Source organism: Manis javanica, chromosome 2, assembly GCF_040802235.1.
Source record: "Manis javanica isolate MJ-LG chromosome 2, MJ_LKY, whole genome shotgun sequence".
Taxonomy (NCBI): Eukaryota; Metazoa; Chordata; class Mammalia; order Pholidota; family Manidae; genus Manis; species Manis javanica.
In genome coordinates this window covers 134,314,260-134,330,074 of record NC_133157.1, presented here as the reverse complement: position 1 = coordinate 134,330,074, position 15,815 = coordinate 134,314,260, and the positions used below count along the sequence as shown (strand labels likewise).

At 49.1% G+C, this 15,815-nt stretch overlaps 1 protein-coding gene across 2 annotated transcripts in view; it reads right to left on the bottom strand.

Moving 5' to 3' along the window:
* Nucleotides 1-4,394: 4,394 nt before the first annotated feature.
* The window catches only part of DIP2C (disco interacting protein 2 homolog C), a 331,886-nt gene continuing 320,465 nt past the window's right edge, over nucleotides 4,395-15,815 (bottom strand). For both annotated transcript variants that reach the window (XM_036993703.2, XM_036993704.2), the window contains 4 exons: nucleotides 13,095-13,169; nucleotides 11,192-11,366; nucleotides 9,794-9,917; nucleotides 4,395-7,393 (listed from right to left, as the gene is read on the bottom strand). In XM_036993703.2, the coding sequence (XP_036849598.1) occupies nucleotides 7,141-7,393; nucleotides 9,794-9,917; nucleotides 11,192-11,366; nucleotides 13,095-13,169 (627 nt within the window). In that variant the 3' untranslated portion in view covers nucleotides 4,395-7,140. The remainder of the gene's footprint in view (nucleotides 7,394-9,793; nucleotides 9,918-11,191; nucleotides 11,367-13,094; nucleotides 13,170-15,815) is intronic.

Sequence of the window (15,815 nt, the reverse complement as noted above, 5' to 3'; positions counted from 1 at the left end):
AGCAAGTGTGTTTGCCTCTGCTGATAGATTATCAACCAGGCACTAAGCAATTCTGAGCTGTGCTGTTTGAAAGAATCCTGATATCTTGGGTACTTCATTGTTGTTTTCAGAACATCAGAGCGCTGGATTATTCAGTACACCACATCCTCGCTTAGGAAAGGAGAGTCGGCTGACACAGAGGGCCATGTCCTCCTGGCCTCATCCTCTAATCTGCCAAACCCACCAACCGACAGGATGCCCCAAAGCTTGTCTTCTGTTATTCTCTGAGTTTACTTTGAGAAACAAAAAAATCCAAAAGTTGCTTCATCTCCATGTGGCCCCAGCTCCCAGGGTGTTCTTGTTTGGATGGAGATTAGTTCAAGGAGTACTGCTAGTGGATGGCAGGGAAATGTGTTTAAATGAGTCACAGACCTCATAATCATATTTCAGATGGAGGCCAGTATAGAGAGCAGCCTACTTGGGGGAAATGGGGCCTCTGAAATAGGTCATTCACTTTGATCCCTTCTTTTCAGAGACAGAAATGCTTATGTGACCTCCTCTATGTGGCAGAACCCAGATTCCCGGGTCTCTGGCTGGCATGGAGTCAGAGGACAGCTTGTCCACAGTCTCCACTGGACCTACAGCTCAGAGGAGTGAGAGGCTCCTTCACTTTGCACAGCGACTCCCCATGGCTGGCATGCAAGTACTCGTTGACTGAATAAGTAAATGAGACACAAGTTGGAAACCTGAATTCTGTAAAAGCCAAAATATCAGTCTCAGAAACGAATTCCTTTTGAAAGAAAAATTGGAATAGAAAGTTAATTCTCAGAAGTTTACCTTACCACTTGCGTGTCTTAGGAGTCAGCAAACTACGACTGCAGGGCTGAATCTATTTTTGTAGGGAATGCAAGCTAAAATAGCATTTATACTTCCAAATACTTGAAAAATATAAATATGGGAAAACTATATGAAGCTCAAATTTCCATGTCCATGAAGTTCTATAGTACGAGAGCCTTGCCCACTTATTTGAGTCATGACATCAGAACCGAGTGGTTAAGACAAAAACCGCACGGGCCACGAAGCCTAAGGAGTTTACTGTCCAGGCCTGTGTGGACCAGGAGAGGAGCTGCCCCACTTGGGAGGCCAGCAATGACCTGGCTCAACCCCAGCTGGCCCTGGCGCCAAGAGGCAGCAAGCGGTGTGCTTGCCATCTTCCCAGGCACAACTGCCCATGAACCACCAACAGTTATTCCTACCAGAAAGAGCCCCTAACCCATCAATGCCAGCTCAGTGCCACTTCTGTCTCCAGGAACCCCAGGGCTAGTAGCACACTTGTATGAAACCTCAAAGAGGTCGTCTGGGTTACATGACCCATGTAGCCCCTGAAAACCTGTGATGGGCCCTTGAGACTTGTGACCATGAGAAATCTGCCTTTGGGACCCACTACTGATTCCACAAAGTTAGACTGCCAGTCCCTCGGGTCACTACCCACTCCACAGGGAACCCAAGTCCTCCAGGGACTTGTCTGACTGCAGGCAGGTGGGATTCAAGCCCCTGCACAGGGCCCAGAATTGAGTCTGGGGAAAGATCTTCCCTCACACTGGGTCCGGGGAGCCGGGGCCAGAGGTGCCTCGAGGGCCGCTCCACAAGCCAAATGGGGCGTCTCTGCAGGCGCCCACGCTGCTCCACGTCAGGCCTCAATGGCATGCCCTCCACACCCCCAAGCCCAGTGTGGACTTGAGGGCCACCCAGGGGGCTGCTGTAGGGCACATTCTGGGGGCACGATCCTGAGGTTGGGCTGGAGTAGAGGAGCCAGGACGTATCCGCCTCAGCTGTCACATGTGGCTCTCATGCTCCCTTCTCACGTGGTGGAAACTGTCATGGCTCTGTTCTGTCCTGCCCAGAAAGCTGCACACCATGCATGAGACTGATTCCCCTCGAGCCCAGCTCCTTCCTAGACCCCTAAGCTCTTGCTCTTCTACCCACTTCCACTTTGGACAAGTTACCATTTTGCAGAGCTTTCCAATGTGCACCAATCTCTCAAGTAAACGGTCTGTTTGTTAACCACATCTTTTATTGCTAAATTCCTTCCCCTTGCCCCTTTGCCACCCTTTGTCCTTCCCACTATTTCAAGTCAACTTGTCAAATGGCAGAGGTATCGGGCACAACAATGGGTTATTACAAGCATCACCTGGCAACTGGCCCTAGCGGCCAGCAGCATTCGGCACCTTCTGTTAGGATAAAAGCAAAGTGCATCCTGTGTCTGGTAGTCCTGCCCACCCACCTCCTGGGGGTGTCCTGGTTGCCACATACCCATGAGGAGGGCCTTCATTTAACAAGGGCTGAGTGCTGGCTTCACACTGGGCACAAGAGAATGCTTCCTGACGCTCCCTAGGGAAGCCTGGCCGGGAAGGGTCCTGAATGCACTGCAGAGAGCAGAGCTGTGTGCACGGGCCACCAGGCTTCCCTGACACACTGCACCACCAGGCACAAAGGGCACACACCCCAGGCTTTTCTTCCTCCTCACTTTCTTTTTCCACCACTCCACTCCTTGCTCAGTTTCTGCCTCAGGCACAGAACTCCACCTGGGCCCCCATACCTGGAGTCACATGTGCCCTTGGTTACATGGAATGGAAAGCCAAGGGAAAAAAAAGTTTTTCATCCCACAAGGCTACGCGTCCTGACTTCCCGGCTCCCTCCCTGCTTCTGCCTCCTGTGCTCCCTTCCCTCCCGGTGGGGCTGAGCCTAATAAGACACAAGACTGGAGCCTCAGTGGAGTAAGGCCTGCAGCCTGCCTGCAAGCGCAGTTCACAGAGGCCTTGGAGCTGGGCAGGGGCTGGAGACTGCTGTCCCCTGGCTCCCCCTCCTCTCACATGGGTGCCAGTTTTGAAAGGGGCTGATTGGCCACAGTGTGACAGGGCTTGACAAACCCCCTCACCCATGAGAGTCTGAGTCCAGTTTGGTGAAGATGTGGAGAAGGATGGGATGGAGGTGTGTGCCAGGGACCTCGGAGCTGGGACACACTCTGGGGAGCTGGTACTGTACACCCTCTCACGTGGGCAGCACCACTAGCCAGCAGCCACAGGAGCACTGGGCCAGGCCAGCCCCCTTCTAAGATCTCAGGTTGACTGGGGTCTGGCTCAATTTTTTTGTTCCTACTAAAGGCTGGAAAACATGAGGTAGCAGCTCAGAGCCCCCCAGACTGTTGACGAGGTGGTGACAGCATAGCTGGGGCTCCTGCTAGAGAACACCCCCGGGGTCCCAGCACACCTCTCCAGGAAGTGGGAAACAGTGAAGGCTCCGTGTATCGGAAGTGATGGGAGCACGTGGTACAGCCGGATAGCCATGGGACATGGCACCTCCGTCCACAGAGCGGCCACAGCACCTCTTGGGGTGGATGGACCACCCGTCCCAGGCAGTGAGACACCATGGAGGACAGACACAGCATGATCGCCAGCCAGCCTCCAAACCACTCCTGGCTGCGCCCCACAAATCAGCGATTTACTCAAGGGCGTGGAACACGGCATAACAGAAGAAAATCCCACTGAAGCCTGGGCATGCGTGCCTGCTCACACACACCACACGCTGTCCAGAGCAGGTTGGGCACGGCCAGTTCCTGTGGTCAACTTGTTTGTATTTGACCCACTGCTGTGAGGCTACCCTTTGAGAAAATGGGGCCTTCCTTACAATATTCTGCATAATTCAGTGCAGCCATTGGGGCCTTATACCAGCCACCCTCTTTCATACACTCAGAGTAAGTCCCCCAGTTAATGTAGGATTGTCCTGAACAGACGCTGGAGCAGGGGCCAGTGGAGTTCTGATACAAAGGCCCTTTTTGGTTAAATCTGGCAACGTGCGCAGATCTGAGTTCTGCTCGTCTTCTTGTGCGTAAAACCTATCTTTTTACAACCATTAGGCTGAAGTCCATTACCTCCTACTGCTTCCCAAGTCATAAGAATTCTCAGATTTTGGGCAAAAGGTGGGGCTGTTGGTTGTCAAGTGAACCAAGATAATTTGGGTTAAAACGGTCAGCCGGACCACCTTCCTCACGTGCGAAGGTCCCCTGCTAGGCAGCAGGTGGAAATATTTGCACACAGGACTCATGGTACTCGTGGTCCCAAAAAGTGACCAATAATATGTACACTTGCAGCAAAATGTGAACAAATATATTTAGATATATTTAAAAGAATTTAAAAAACATATCACAAAACATTTGTTGCCATAGGAATTTTTTTAGCAATAAACGCCCACATCAAAATTTAAACATTGTTCAAAGTATGATTATCTTTACTAATAAGTAATGCAACAAATTATGTAAACAGAGTCAGATACATTTCCCATTTCCCTGTAGGAGTCACTTCTTTCTGGGATTGAAGCTATCCCAGTTTTCCAGGGGACCAATTAAGAAACTGCTATTTTCAGAGCAACAAAAATAAAAGCTTTTATTTGTTCATTTGAATATAAAACAGGCGTTATCACAGATGTACAAAGCTTACTGGTGGTTCAACATACGAGAAGGTTGCCGTCCTTTGCACATAAAAATTCTGTTTGAAATAGTGACTGGTTGAGTACATGAATTTCTCTACCAGTGGCCACACTCTATGAAATAACGCTGCTAACATTCAACTGATAAAAGGGACAGTCTCCCTTGGGTAAAGTGTCAAGCAGGATTAATATATATAATAAACAAGCACCATGAGGAAGCCGCCCTGTTGGGTTAGGTCTGTGTTTCAATGTTCATTGTGGACCCTCCTTTGTGCAAGGTGATTTACACGGTTTTGTCTGACTTCAAAAGCACAAGGTCACGAGACAAACACTGGTTACATTCTCATGAGTGATTTATCCACAGTACAATTTCTAATATGGAACGACCCTTCCTTATTGCTGAAACGGGTGGTACCTAAGCATCCCCTTTCCTTTCTCTTGCACAACAGAACTTTGATCCTAGCCCCCAACTGTTTGTCTGAGCCCCTCTACTTTAACACCAGAGATGGCAAGACGTCATAACCACTTGCACAGACACACTGCCTTGCACGTGAAGCTGATATGGTGAAGGTCATGTGTGAAGGGACATCTGCTTTGTGTGCTTCTGACATCAGCAGACTGCACGCATTATTCTGCAGTTGTGTTTCCTAGTGTCTTATCTGAAACCTTAAGCCCTCTTCCCCTTAAACAAGGGTGTAAGAAAATATCTTTTTTCTCTGTGTGGTAGGGTTTGTCCCCCTTAGGAAGCAGGAGACTGCAGGAATGTGTATCTGAAGCATGTAGAGAAATATTCATATATGGCAATGAAGTCAAACTATTTTAAAAATCAAATGATTTGTGGAGATGGAAGGATACACTCCACATGCACACAAATTTAAAAAATATTCCACTTAAAATTAAAAAAAACAATTAGCCTTGGATCTCAAAAGTAAAAAAAAATACTCTCTTTTAGCAAAGGGCTCACTGCTGGCATGGGTAGCAAAGGCAAATAAAGACATTGCTACACTATAATGAAAAGAGAATCTAAACTTTGCCCAGCAACAATCTTCGTCATGCATATCTAGCAACGAGAGCCACCGCAGGGTCATATCGGGGCAATTTAAAAATAAAGCACACTGGGGTAGCTGAGGCCTCTTCTCGACCGGACACAGATGGGCCAATTCAGTTAGGGGGTATACGGATGAGCTCTGAAAATAGGAAGGCGCGTGAGGCAGCAGCCGCGGGAGACGGAGATCAGAACCGTGTTATCCACAGGAGGCAAAGGGAGCAGCAGCACTGTGAGGGGTCCCGGCAGCCCTTGTTCACGCCGGGCTGGGAGCCCAGGGAGCTGGTCGAGGGGACCGTCTCCATGTCTTTTTCCCTTCAAACTATTCTGGACAGTGTCCACTCGGCACAGTGGCCATCTGAGGGGAACTAACACCATGGGTGCGAATGACCACAGATAGCCTTCCTTTCCATGCCGAGGACCAAAAAAGGTGACACAAACAAAATGAAGGGAAACACTGTGTGGTGAATTCCTGCAGCTAGGAGACCCGAGCTGCTTGCCGGCTGCCCAGCACAGTGAGTACAGGCTGGCACCGGCCGCTTGCTGCTGCCCCACAGCAGAGGGAAAACATGCACGCTGAGCCTCGAGCTCTGCTCCATCTTAGAGACGGCAGTGATTTCTCGAGCTGGTCTCTGGTTCTTTAAGAGCTGCGCAGACCAGGCTACTGCAATCTGAGACTGCTCACATCAGCAAGTGGGTGAGAGGACCTCTTTATCTACAGTACAGTGGAGGGGACACCATGCAAGTGACAGGTTCTGCATTAAAACTTTAAAATCCCCTGTGCTCACTAGTGAATTTATATCTCATATATATATTTGTTGTGATACCATCCACGCAAGATAATGCAACACTTTTATATTAGCAAATATTACAAGACTTTAATATTCTTGAATGTTTTTTTTATACTTCTAAAGAGATCAAAATAAATTAAACGTTTTGTACATAATTACATATGAAGAAGTTAACTTATTTTATCTTTTTAGTTTAGTACAAAGATATTTGCAAGATAATTGCCGAAATACACCTTATTTATCATTTCTTCTCGTTCTGCTAACTTCAAAGGCCATATAGCAGCCTTTGTTTCTTCAGCACATTTCTGACAAAGAAAGCTGCTAAAATCTAATTGGAAGGTGCTATTGGAAGGTTTTCTCGTACCTCAACAAACTTTCCTAAAAGGATGAGATCTAGCAATGGCTTAAATTAGTAATAGGTCCATATCATTAAGATCTCATGACACATTAAACAGAGAAAACGATTCTCTGTCACACTACATAAACTGTTTAACAGAACCCATCTGGAGGGCAGAATATCTTTTAATTGCTATTTTGGCTTAACAAAATACCACATTTACGAAGAAAGCACTTAATATCCAATAATTAAAAAAAAAGAAAAGAAAGTTTTTGAAATGGGCTTTCCCAACGAACTGCAGGCAGCAATCCTAGTCCTTCTGTGTGAACTTCAGTGGCCACTCCACGTTTCAGCCCTGCCCATCAGGGCACTGTGGAAAGTCTCCTCACTGCCACGTGACGAAGGCTCCATTCCGGCAAACATCACCCTCGCGTCTGCACACTTTAGTGACACTGAGAAAAACGTTTACATCTCCAGGCAAGTCCGTGGGGCCAGAGAGCAGACTACATGTTGTAGGCCACGTAGATGGGGTCCAGCTGGTCGGCCAGGAACCCGTCCCTCAGGTGCATGCGCTGCTTCTCCCCACGGGAGTTGATGGGGATGACGCCAATGTCCACCACGACCACCACCCCCACCACCAGGTAGTGCTCCTCTAGGACCACGTTGGTCACCAGTGGGACCAGGTCCAAGGCTTCTTGCTCTGACCCGTCAAGCTCAACCACCACCACCAACAAGTTTGTCCAGGTGAAAACAGCGCTGGAAGAGAGAAAAAACCATCACTACGGCAATGGGTTTTGGCAAATGATTCTGTTTTCTTTCCAGAAGCTCCATGTGGCTCTTGCAGCTCTGCCTCAGCCCTTGTGGCACCTGGGCCTCTGAGCACGTGTCCTTCAGCTCACACACCCTGTCAGCTTTTCCTACCAGCTCTCAGGGTGGGTGCCCTGCACACCTGAGTACTCTATGCCTGCACAGACCTGCCTATGGCGCCCATGCTCAAGGGTGCATGGCAGGTCTGTGCCTCCAAGGGCGGAGTCCATGTCCTGTCCCTGGGCTTGGGCCAGCAGGCACCATGGACAGTGGATATGAGCAGAGGTAGGGAGAAGAAGCAGGGGCTGTTGGCTGGTCCTGACCTGGCCCTGCCACAGCAGGATGGGGACAGTTGGGGGGAGCAACATGTGGAGAAGAGCTACCGGTGGTCAAGGGCAGACATGGGGCATGGCAACGGATGGCAGTTCAAGCACTGCGTCTGGGTGACAGTTATGTGGCTGGAGCCGCCTGTGTGTGGATGTCTCAGGTGTCAGAGGTCCATCCCTTAGTGTTTTACTTGGGGTCCTTTGGGGGAGGAAGCCTGCTCCATTTGTGGAAGCCCACTGCTCTGCACTAATGCCACATCAGCTTCCCGGGGGAGGGGGGGGACTTTCAGAAGTGGTGGTTTAAAGAGCTTGCTCCCCATGGGCCCTGGTGCCCACGGTCTGCCTGGCTGAGGACAGCAAGTCCCTGGAAGGAGGGGCTGAGGATGACAGACAGCCCTGGGCCTGCAGCCTCCTGGCTGACAGATGATGCCATCTCAGCAGCCAGGCAGGAATGTTCACTACTGTTTCCCTAAAGTGTGAGAAGTGTGTCCACAGGAAAGAAATGCCTGTTTTGTTCAGTATGGCCAACAGACACATAGAAATGAAAGGGAAGTCATGGAAGAAGTGTTGGCAGAGCGCCCTCTGGGATTTGCTTGGTGGCACCTGTGTGCACCAGGGCACCTTCCTGACAGAATGGCCACCCGAGCACAGATGGGGGCCTCCCACAGCAGGGCATGCACCCATGATGTCACAGACTACGTGCATCTCAGCTACCTGGGTGTCACTTTAGTGTGGCACTTAAGTTGCTGGCACAGAATTAGGAACCAGCTGTGGGCTGGACCTTCCACTGTTCCTCCATCAGAGCTTCCTAGGGGCTAAGCACATTTAATGCTGACTGAGGGGCAAGGAAAGATGTGGTCACACTGTGGGACATGGGCTCTCAGCCTTGTCTGAGTGCAAAGGACCTGGAGGGGGAACTGTGTGCAGCAGGCAGGACACGGCCAGGCGACAGACCTGCAGTGGGCGGCATGCACGGGAGGGTCCCAGCAGCCATGGCTACCAGATGAAAAAGGAAATGCACACTTTTCTCTTCCTGGGGCCATGTGTTTGCATGGGCAAGTACGAGACCTTGCCGAGCAGGCAGTGATGCAGCAACACTTAAGACAATAGTGACAGTCATGACTGGATGCAGACTTTTAAGGGGGAAACAGCCTCTTTGCAACTAGACAGAAAATATTTGAGGGAGGTAATACAAGCCAGTCTAAATTACTTTCTTAAAAATATAAGAATGGAAGGCTGTAATTGCTACTGCCTAGTTGCTGGGCTGATCTCCTTCGAGGGTTTCTGCCCCTCTCTGCACACTGGTGGAGAAGGAGGCCTTTTGCCTCAGGCCAGCTGACAGCAGAACCATTTATCGGTTCTCCTCCGCTCAGTTCAGGAAATGGCAACAAACCTGCAATCAGCTCAGGAGAGGCAGCGACCACTCAGGTGACCCACCCAATAGGAGAAGCTGTTCCTGATCGGAGCTTTGAGACGGTCTCATCAGGGCTATGCCAGCCAAGGGCTGATGGGTGAGCAAATGCACAGCTTCAGTGCAGAGCCACCTTTCCTTCATAAACGCTGTGCAAAGGGGCCAGCCAGCCTGAGAAGGGTGTGGGTGCCGCAGCCCCGGCTGGCCCCAGGGATCCCTATGCAGTTCAACATGGTTGGGGCAATACAGCCCAGAAACAGCCGGGGAGGGGAGGAAGCCCAGTGGCAGTGGCCAGGAGGGCAGAGCCCCTGGGGGAGCCTGGGGCGGGTCAGTGGGAGGCTCTGGCTTCCTGGCTCATTCAGGGTCTCCCGATGTCACGCTGGCCTGCCCAGGCCCCAAGACAGCAGCCATTCTCTGTGCCTGCCTGATCAGGTGTGTTCTCTCCCTACATCATGCTTTTGCAAACCAAAACCAAATAAACAACTTGTCTCCCCTAAGGGCTCCTGACTGCTAAGCTGTGTGCCCTGGTCAGAGGCTTCCCGCCAGGTGGGGATGCCCAGGGATGTCAGTCCCATGCAGACTGCTCCTGCCGCGTGGGCATGGCAGACTCACCACTCTGTCACGCTCTTGTGGGCTCTGATCACTGAGGTCTCTATGTCGATGGGGTGGTAGCGCATCCCCCGCAGCTCCATGGCTTCATCCAGTGCCCCTACCACGTAGAGGGCATCGTGGCGCTCTGCTCAGGCAATGGGAGAAATGTGTGACCTTCACCACCACGGTGCTCAAGCCACTTAAAAAAATATCAATCAAAACTACCCGGAGTGGGAGAGAGCAGCAAGGGCAGTGGGACCCTGCGCGGGCAGCCTGGCCCCTGGAAGGCATAGGCCAGAGGGGCAGGTGAGGTGGCCACCCTCTGCAACATGCTTCTCCCAGGAGAGTTTCCGGCACCAGCTTCCAGACCCATCGAACGCCCCCTACTTTCCTGAGCAGTCCCGCCTTCATCTGTGGGTCATCCTCACAGTGAGATGAGGCGCAGCCAAAGTTAAACCCACTTTCCTCTGATTCCATCCCCAAGGCCCTAACTCTGTTATGAAATAGTAATTCCGTATCTGACCAGGTAAAGAAGGTGTAGTTTCTGTAATGCTCATGGACAAAGATTTCCTTAGCTCATGCAGCCATTACATTTTATTATCAGTCGTGCAGACCTTGGGACAATAATGCATGCAGTCAGCCCATTTTTCCTTAAAGGTTAAGGATACATGCCCTTGATCTTTAGGGTAGTAAGTGTATCAGGGGAGTGTGTGAAAAGTGATCAACACATAAAATACTGGAAAGCAAACTGTCTCTGATTTAAGTCAGGTGAGATGGAGACACTCACAGGTTGACCTCTGACCATTCCTATGGTGGGGACCCTCATCTTTCAGGGGGCAGGGAGGTGTGGAAACAGCAATCTTGCCCTGGATTCCGCAGACATTCCCCACCTTCTGGGGCACCACCCTGACCTCATCCCAAAGCTTTGCCGGAACCCTGGATGGCACTTTCAAGTAAAATAGGATTTTCCCAAATCACAAATGTGGTGCCAAATTATTTTTGTACTTTTCCCTAAATGTATGCTGTTTGGCCAGGTCTGCACAGCTCCTGCCAGGCAGGTGTGTCAGGAAGCTAGCATCTACAACTTGTCTCCTGAAGGTGGGTCTGACAGAGTCCCACCAAGAAGTCTCAGCTCTTATCCTCTGAAGTCCTTGAGTCTGCCTCTGCTTGTAGCAGATGTCACATTTTGGTTTCCTGAACCGCCCCCACCAGGCGCCAGCCGGCTCTGAGCGGTGAGCGCCTTTGCCGTGCCCCTCGAGATGCTCGTGGGTTTGGGCGTGTCTCACTGCCTCCCTCCCCACGGCCAGGGGGCTGTGCAGTGCTGCAGCCTGGCCCCTCCCCGGCTGTGCCCCCAGCAGTGGGCCAGATGCGGCTTCCCAGGCGGCCTCAGGCCGGTTTCAGCACCCACACTGCTCTCACCTCCGTTTGCATCTGTGAGCTCCGTTCTCCGCAGGAACCCCAAATAGCCTGTCCGTGCCCAGACTGTCTGGGTGTCTCCAAAACTCAGCCTTGAGTTGAAGTGATCTGACTGGAGGGACTCATCTCCATAGATGGTGAAGTAGCCGCTGGCATTGTGGGCGCTGTGAACCCAGATCTGCAGAGCAAAGGGGCTGGGTAAGGTCACTGGGCCTCTGCAGGGAGAAGTGCTCATGTGAGTCAGGACATCTGTATTAAAAGATGACAAGCGGCCTTGGACTGAAAAATCAAAATGATGCTGAATCTCCCTGAGGTTTCCAGGGACACACTGATGCCATATTTACTGAAACAATGACACTACAGGCAGCTTGTGTCCAGCCAATAATGAAGCCATCCAACTGTGGAGAATTCTACTGAAGTAGACAAGCTGTGGTTTACAAATAAACACATCAAATGAACAAAGTTGTACTGGTCTCCTTGTATTTACTCAAATGTTATGATTGTTTCTAAAAGGCAATCTGTAAAAATATTAAAAAGCTTTATGAGTTTTTCCCTTCACTTGGGTTGCATACTTCTGGAAACATATTGCAATAAAACAACACAAATGCACTCTAAGAGGGAAAGGATTATGATGTCAAAAAATGGGGATCAAAGATGCCTGAGTGTACCGTCTGGCATAATGGGAAAGCGAGATGTCACCTCACAGGAATGACCCCATAGGAGTGGAAAGACTAGATGCTCCCAAAACCACGCAATCTTGTCTGTACGTGGACAAGACTTGGCAGAGTAGGGGTCCCCTAGACTACAGGGTGTTCCCAGCAAAGACGTTCTGGGCATGGCTGCTTTATTCACACTGGAAAATGGTCGCGTTCCTTGAGGTCAGGAACACTCCCTGCTTGTGCCCTACCCTGCACTCAGTATGTCCGGGCACGTGAGGGAGGATATCTCGAGGAAGACCTTGTAACAAGGGTAATGAAGACTTACCACCTCAGTGCTGACCTTTATGTATGATGGAGAGTTTTGAGTGAGGGTCCAAGAAACAGCCCAGGAAGGAGTGGACATGGGCAGTGAGCACAGTCGGGACTCACCCTTCATCACTTGCACCTGGTTTGCAATAGGCGCATGCCTCTACTGGGAGCAGTGCAGTGGTGTTTCTAGTAAGGTCTCAGCTGCAGATGCGTGTGGCTTGCACACTTCGGTAAGGTTGGAAAGCTGACCTGTGGCAGCCAGCCTGTAGCAAGGAGGTCCTTGCTGGGCAGGAGGGGGCAGGCTGGGCCCTGCAGAGGGCGGGGAGGCCATGGGTTGGAAGGTACCAGGAGGCAGGGATTCGGGCCCTCTTCTGATGCCCAAACATCCTCCACAGACAAGTTTGTGAGGGAGACAGAGGCATGACAGCCATGGGGCCGCGTGGGGAGGCTGCTTGGAGAGAGGGTGCCAGCCAGGCGGCTCAGCAGGAGAGCCAGAGCGTGCAGCAACCTGCTGACTTTCTGACCAGAGGAGAGAACTGTCACCCTCCGGCCTGTTTGCTCCCACTTACGGGTGCTGCGATGGCCTGTGAGTGCCCTCTGCATGTTTTCTACTGGTTTCCTGATGAGGGACTTCTCAGCAAGACAGGCAGGTGGGAAACAGATGCTAAGCTAAGTGCTAAGAAATAAGGAGTCCACACACATCATCTTCTCCCTGAATTCTTTGAAGAGAACATACTGTACTTCCTCAGGGAAATCCCACTTTGTGATCTGGAACTTTCATGCACTCATTTAAGCAATAAAGCTTATCTTATTTCCCAGCCAGTCGTTCATGGCTTACCGAGCAGACTGCACCTGCACTGCTCGGTGGCTGGGAAGAAGACTTGGTCCCAGAGGGTGCCCCTCGCCCCCTTCCCCCTAGGGGCGCACTCTGAGCTCACCTCCCCCAGGTGCGAGTCTCCCAACGGTCCTTTTGTTTCTGGATTGGCAATTATGATCCGAACCCCTGGAAGTATCTAATTGAGAAAAGAGAACATTCCTGTCAGTAGACAGGCAGGCAGATGGACATGCAGATCATCACCTCGGACAGGCAGGTGGACACACAGATCACCCTTGACCTTGCCTTCAAGCTGTACCCATTTTCCCTTCTAAGCTCGTTAGGAGGTGGTACAACTTAAAGCTACAAACTGCAGTGCTGTGTGGTCAGAGCATAACATTGCAGACCACTGTAATTATTATACAGGCGCAGAGCCTGTTATGGTGGCCTTGAATTTCAGCATCTGAACAAACATGATGAGTCATGTAATTTAATACGGCCCTGCGGCTTGTAGTTATTTCAGTTCTATTTGGCATCAAGCCTCACACCATGGCTCGTGTGAATGAAGGTGAGCGTGCAGTAGGTGTGAATAAAGGAAGTTAGGATTGACTCTTCCAGAGATGGGCACAGACTCAAAAATCAGGCCAGTGTGGCAACCTAAGTTAGCAGAAAGCTGCTTTGTGGCAGCCAGAAGTAACCACTCTACCTGCAACATTTCCCTCAGAAAACATCTTTTTTTTTTTGGTATCATTAATCTACAATTACATGAAGAATATTATGTTTACTAGGCTCCCCCCATCACCAAGCTGCCCCTACATACCCCTTCACAGTCACTGTCCATCTGTGTAGTAAGATGCTGTAAAGTCACTACTTGTCTTCTCTGTAATGCACAGCCCTCCCTGTGCCCCCTGCCATACTATACATGTTAATCATAATGCCCCCTTTCTTTTTCCCAATGCTTACCCCTCCCTTCCCACCCACCCTCCCCAGTCCCTTTCCCTTTGGTAACAGTTAGTCCATTCTTGGGTTCTGTGATTCTGCGGCTGTTTTGTTCCTTCAGTTTTCCTTTGTTCTTATACTCTACAGATGAGTGAAATCATTTGGTACTTGTCTTTCTCCACCTGGCTTATTTCACTGAGCATAATACCCTCTAGGTCCATCCATGTTGTTGCAAATGGTAGGATCTGTTTTTTTCTTATGGCTGAGTAATATTCCATTGTGTATATGTACCACATCTTCTTTATCCATTCATCTACTGATGGACATTTAGGTTGCTTCCATATCTTGGCTATTGTAAATAGTGCAGCAATAAACATAGGGGTGCATATGTCTTTTCCTAACTGGAGTGCTGCATTCTTACGGTAAATTCCTATAAGTGGAATTCCTGGGTCAAATGGTATTTCTATTTTGAGCATTTTGAGGAAACTCCATACTGCTTTCCACAATGGTTGAACTAATTTACATTCCCACCAGCAGTGTAGGAGGGTTCCCCTTTCTCCACAACCTTGCCAACATTTGTTGTTGTCTTTTCATTGATAGCAATCCTTACTGGTGTGAGGTGATATCTCATTGTGGTTTTAATTTGCATTTCTCTGATAACAAGCAATGTGGACCATCTTTTCATGTGTCTGTTGGTCATCTGAATTTCTTCTTTGGAGAACTGTCTATTCAGCAACTCTGCCCATTTTTTAATTGGATTATTTGCTTTTTGTTTGTTGAGGTGTGTGAGCTCTTTGTATATTTTGGATGTCAACCTTTTATCGGATCTGTCATTTATGAATATATTCTCCCATACTGTAGGATACCTTTTTGTTTTATTGATGGTGTCCTTTGCTGTACAGAACCTTTTTAGCTTGATATAGTCCCACTTGTTCATTTTTGCTTTTGTTTCCCTTGCCTGGGGAGATATGTTCATGAAGAAGTCACTCATGTTTATGTCCATGAAATTTTTGCCTATGTTTTTTCCTAAGAGTTTTATAGTTTCATGACTTACATTCAGGTTTTTGATCCATTTCGAATTTACTTTTGTGTATGGGGTTAGACAGTTTCATTCTCTTACATGTACCTGTCCAGTTTTGCCAGCACCATCTGTTGAAGAGACTTTCATTTCCCCATTGTATGTCCATGGCTCCTTTATTGTATATTAATTGGCCATATATGTTTGGGTTAATGTCTGGGGTCTCTATTCTGTTCCACTGGTCTGTGGTTCTGTTCTTGTGCCAGTACCAAATTGACTTGATTACTGTGGCTTTGTAGTAGATCTTGAAGTTGGGGAGCGAGATCCCCCCCACTTTATTCTTCCTTCTCAGGATTGCTTTGGCTATTTGGGGTCTTTGGTTGTTCCATATGAATTTTTGAACTATTTGTTCTAGTTCGTTGAAGAATGTTTTTGGTAATTTGAAAGGGATGCATCAAATCTGTATATTGCTTTGGGCAGGATGGCCATTTTGACGATATTAATTCTTCCTAGCCAGGAGCATGGGATGAGTTTCCATTTGTTAGTGACCTCTTTAATTTCTCTTAAGAGTTTCTTGTAGTCTTCAGGGTATAGGTCTTTCACTTTCTTGGCTAGGTTTATTCCTAGGTATTTTATTCTTTTTGATGCTATTCTGAATGGAATTGTTTTCCTGATTTCTCTTTCTATTGGTTCATTGTTAGTGTGTAGGAAAGCTACAGATTTCGTTGTGTTAATTTTGAATCTTGAAACTTTGCTGAATCCCGATATTAGTTCTAGTAGTTTTGGAGTGGAGTCTTTAGGGGTTTTTATGTACAATATCATGTCATCTGAAAATGGTGACAGTTTGACTTCTTCTTTACCAATCTGGATTCCTTGTATTTCTTTGTT